Below are 4,975 nucleotides of genomic sequence, written 5' to 3'. Positions count from 1 at the left end.
TCAAATAGGAAAATGTAAAATACGTAAAAATATTTACAAGATGTGATTGGAAAAAGAAATTTGGTAATCAGTTTATTTAACCAATTCAATTGAATTTTAACTGATTTTGATTGATTTAAAATAGTCAAGCTATAAATTCAGTTAGAATACTGGGCTAAGGGTCCAATTTCCAGTCTAACCATCATCAAGTTTGGTCCAATTTTAACAACACCGGTCAGACATGGTTATCACTCCGGCCCAAACTATTTTTGTTTGTATATTTGACGTTTGAAATATGTTCAAGGGCCGATGTTACTATCATATTTAGTGTCAATATTTTTTAGTAGAAATATTCAGTGTCGACTTATATCCTTCTTTAACTACTTTTAATCTAAATTTATATATGTCCATAAAATAAATTTTTATTAAATTCAAAATTTAATTAATAATACTTTTATTTTATACTTAATTAATGCATAAATAATTGCAATTAAAAGTAATGAATAAGAAATAAAAATAAAAATTGACAGCGTGAATTTAGTATCAAAAATTTAAGGGTGTGTTTGAGAGTCAATATTAAGTGGAAAAGGAAAGGAAGGAGAAGGTTTTAACTTTAGTTAATTTTGTTTCTGCATCAGATAACTTGACTATGTCGTTTGTGACTGCATGTTATGTTGTTTTGCACTAAGTTTTTGTTCAATCTCCTTACTTCCTTTGTGAAATCCGCTTTGTACAACTTGAGAGTAAATAATCTGTTACGGGCCATAACAGAAGATCCGTGCGTGAGAAGAAGTTACCTGCTTGGGCACATGACTATTTGTAAACTAGGAACATAGTTAGAAATTTGTTAGGTTGTTAGCATCCTCTTTTAGTTGTAACATCTAAGATAGATAGGTAGCGTGAATGCTGTGGGAGACTAGTATATTAGTCCTCCACGTTTCTGTAATTTGGATGGATGAATCACTATTACTTCCTTTTACCTATCTGATACTCTTTTCCTTCTTTCCCTAATATAGTCCTTCATATCTGTTTTCAAAAACAACTTTAAGAAATCAGACAATTCACCTTTCTTGTGTATATTTGCATTCTTAATTTCATCATCCAAACATGGAGAAATCCTTAATCTTATCCTATTTGAGACCATGGAATTCTCATTATGTACCTATGGCATGCGAGTAGTTCAAGAATTTTTCTTTATATAATAAACATGTCCCCAGTCTATTGTTACGGATTGATCTGAAGTTAGGATAAAATAAAACTTCTTTATAATTACAGAGATGTCACCTGCAAAATAAAGAAACTCGGGACAAAACTTTTCTTCAATGCATTTTGCTACAGAAATAATAATTTAAAAATAGCAATCTTAATTATAAACAAGAATGGAATACATAAACACTCAGTAGTTGATTTAAAGTTACAGCACCAAAAAGTAAATATCTACATCATTATTATTGTGCATCTGGCAGTAGAAAATCAGAACTAAAATTTTCACATAACAATAATAGCTAGCATAATTTGAAAGTTGAACTAGAGACAATGATTAAACTGGAACTGTCCTAGAAGACGCTGCCACATCTATAGCCTCAGGACCATCTTCTTCATTCTCCCCACTCAACTCTTCCAGTGATTTTCCCTTTGATTCCGGTACTAATAAGGTGCATATAATTCCAAAGAAGTTAATCACACCAAGCATAATGAGGGAGTTCTTAATCCCAATACCCTTTGGATAACCTTTATCAGTCTTGGAAGAGTCCTTGCTTTGGGCAGCATATAAGAACCCAAATGCACCCACAATTGCTCCTGCCTTTCCTGCAGCAGCTGAGATTCCATGACAAGTAGACCTCAGCCTTGCTGGGAAAATCTCTGCTGGCACAACAAATGTAGTGGCATTCGGACCAAAATTGGCGAAGAAGAAGGTGAGGGAATACATCACAACAAACCCAATATTGTTTTCTTTCTTGGTCCAGTGATCATAAGGTATAGCGAGAGCAAACATGAATACGGTCATGAAGAAGAAACCCATCAATTGGATCGCGAAACGGCCCATGTAATCAATAAAGGCCACTGTGAACCAGTAACCTGGCACAGTACTGCATAGTGCTATAAGTGTTTGTGCTCTTGCAATCCTATAAACCTCATGGATTGCATTCATTTCTTTTGCAGCAGGGATCCATCCAATGGCAGTGAAAATGTCCTTTTGGAAAAGGTTCTGGCTATAGAAGGCAATGTCCAATAAGAACCAAGTACTTGTGGTTCCCAACAAGTGCAGCCCATGGCGTTTGGCAAATTCCTTGCTGAACAAACCAAACTTCTGGTCTTGTTTCTCGAGCAATTCCTGCACCTTCTCCTCTTCAGCTTCAAGTTCAACTTGTAACACCTTAGACATGTCGGAAACAGCTTGTTTTGCGTTCCTGGCAACAAGGGCCGTGTAACGAGCTGTCTCTGGCATCTTCATACGCCAGTAGTATGTAAGTGCAGCTGGGACAGCACCAAACATCAAAATCATACGCCAAACGTAATCAAAGGCAGGTAGCACCATTGATGCTCGTGCGTTTTCTTTGTAGGAAGGAACGTTGTATTTGTGGTCAAATGCAGACGAGATAATCAAGGCAACAATTCCACCAGCCAAGATTCCAAATCCCTGCATAGCAAACACTGCAGCAATAAATGCCCCTCGTGTCTTTTTGTTAGCATATTCGGACATGATAGTAGCTGAAAGAGGGTAGTCACCACCAATCCCAAACCCAAGCCAGAACCTGAAGAAACAAAGTGTGGCCATGACACCATCTGGGCTAGATCCAAATGAGAGCCCCGAGGCAACGGAACACCCTACCATGAGCATAAGAGTTATGCCATAAACCTTTTTCCTTCCCAACTTGTCACCAAGCCAACCAAAGAAAAGCTGGCCAGCTAAAGTGCCACATAGTGCGACACCAGTCACAGCAGCTTGCACATTAGGAGGAAGAACACCAGGCTTCGGTTTGGTATAATCTGTGTAATATATCCTCCCCAGTAACTTAGTGACAAGAGAAATGCAGAAGAGATCATAGGCATCAGTGAAGAAACCCATTCCAGCAATCACAATTGCTGTGAAGTGGTACCATTGTGTCTTTGCCACATCCAGTGCATTAAGTACTCCTAGTTGTCCAGCCATCACTACGCGTGCTACCTGATGTTACCCCAAGCAGCAGTAGTGATTAGTGGTTTCCTGCACAAGAAAAACATATAAGTCAAGCAATTCCATATTCTTCCCTTTATTACTATTTTTATGGGGGAAAAAAAAACTGGTATTTTTAATAACAAAGAAGGAATAATACAAACGAGTTCCAACTTGTTTACCAATTTCAATAAAGAACATTATAAATTAAGCATGGCAGACTTTTGTAAGAAATTAACAACTTTAATAAAGGTTTGAATAAAAAATGAAGCTGATGCTGATCTTTGTCGGGATGATGCAATAGTTGATGAACAACCCATACTTTTCAACTATATTTATAGTCATCAGCTAGCGGCACAAAGTTAAAAAAATCCTAAATTAGAATTATTATCTCTATATTTGTACGGATTTGACTCTTACTAAACAAGGACCGTATTATCCGAGTTCGAGACTGATTCTGATAAGGTTTCAACCATTTTCCCCGAATTTCTTATAATATTCGAAAGGTTGAACCTAAGTCAGCTTGAGAATTAGAAGATAGTTGGTAATTTGGTATTATTTTCTTTCTTCGTGTCCCTACTCACTACCAAACCAAAAGGAAACAGTAATAGAGAGAGAGAGAGAGAGGAGGAGGAGGAACATTGCAGATCGGTGACTAAACCTACTGAACCAAGTTGGTAGCAGGTCATGAGAATCAATAGCACGAGGAAACTGGAAAAAGATCATGATTGGTTAACACAGAAGAAGTATAGGCACTGGAAAAATTTTATCATCCTAAATTTTAGAAGCAAAAAAAAAAAAAGAAGCATTATACCAAAAAAAAATAAAATTAGCCAGAGGCAGAGGATTTGTGCTTACAATTTCTGGATGAATTGAATTCTAGATGGAGAAAGTGAAGCGAAGATTGGTTTTTTGTTGTGGGAGGAGCGCGAGGGACAAGTTTGGTATTGTTTAATGGAATATCTACAAGGGATCAATCAAGAGAAGAAAAGAAATGGGAATTAACAAAACGAGCAAGCCTTAAAATACCTTTATTTTGTAAAGAGAGAAAGACTAGAGTGATGGAAAATCCAGAGACAAAGTCAGGGGCCTGTGGTGGATGTTGGGCAAAAGAAACATAATATTGGCATCCTAGTATCATATGGATAAAAAGATCTCCCAGAATTTGAAAGGTGGAAATGTTACCATTACTATTTTATAATCCCCAAAGGTGGGTGTGTGCTTCCTAAGTGCTCAAAAAGTGGGCCTCCCACTAAGGGATGCTCTTCTTAAGACAGGAACTCTCTTTCAGGTTCCATGTATATATCATCACACACTACAACAAGAGAGAGAGAGAGAGTTCACCTGCTTATCAAAACAAGGTTGAAGGAGGATAGAGAAATAGTAGTTGTGTTGGGAATGAAGTGGTATGGAGAGAGGGTGTGAGCAGCAATATATACAAAGCGGCATCACACACACATACCAGGGATGGCTTTAAAATCCAGAATCAACGCACGCATCTGTGGTATATGCCCATTCTTGGACTTGATGGTGCAGACTTTTAGGTCAACTCTTCTCTTTCACAAACTGCTTGCTTCATGTATTTCTTTACATCCCTTTTTTGATTTTTTTTTCCTTTGCTACTTCGCATCATTATTAATACGCACACGGATTTTATGTGATAGTATGCCAAACAAGCCCACACGCCGGTCTATTCCCACCAGTAAGATGGTAACAATTGTGATTGTTAAAATCATCAAACTCACTGTACTGCTCGGTCATTGTTCCCACCAGCTTAGGTGTATATCTTGATTTCGGTACCATTGTGGCCATGTGGGAATCAAATCATATAATGAGTCA

General features: G+C 37.4%; 1 protein-coding gene across 3 annotated transcripts; it reads right to left on the bottom strand.

Annotated features, from left to right (window-relative positions):
- Window positions 1-1,339: 1,339 nt before the first annotated feature.
- On the bottom strand, window positions 1,340-4,756 carry LOC133313844 (low affinity inorganic phosphate transporter 1-like). Of its 3 annotated transcripts, none has more exons than XM_061515255.1 (2): window positions 4,481-4,756; window positions 1,340-3,187 (listed from the first exon to the last, which is right to left on the bottom strand). In XM_061515255.1, the coding sequence occupies exon 2, from the start codon at window positions 3,131-3,133 to the stop codon at window positions 1,520-1,522; it is 1,614 nt and encodes a 537-aa protein (XP_061371239.1). In that variant the 5' UTR covers window positions 3,134-3,187; window positions 4,481-4,756; the 3' UTR covers window positions 1,340-1,519. The 3 variants fall into 3 exon arrangements, with proteins under 3 accessions (XP_061371239.1, XP_061371240.1, XP_061371241.1); XM_061515256.1 differs by lacking the exon at window positions 4,481-4,756 and adding an exon at window positions 4,166-4,455; XM_061515257.1 differs by lacking the exon at window positions 4,481-4,756 and adding an exon at window positions 4,322-4,407.
- Window positions 4,757-4,975: the final 219 nt, after the last annotated feature.

This window comes from Gastrolobium bilobum, unplaced genomic scaffold (genome assembly GCF_033153095.1).
Source record: "Gastrolobium bilobum isolate Gb01-03AN ecotype WA unplaced genomic scaffold, APGP_CSIRO_Gbil_v1 utg11969, whole genome shotgun sequence".
NCBI lineage: Eukaryota > Viridiplantae > Streptophyta > Magnoliopsida > Fabales > Fabaceae > Gastrolobium > Gastrolobium bilobum.
This window is presented reverse-complemented; position numbering and strand designations above follow the sequence as displayed.

Excerpts from the sequence above, each read along its gene's own strand:
- LOC133313844 (XM_061515255.1), bottom strand. The coding sequence starts at position 3,133 with ATGGCTGGACAACTAGGAGTACTTAATGCACTGGATGTGGCAAAGACA.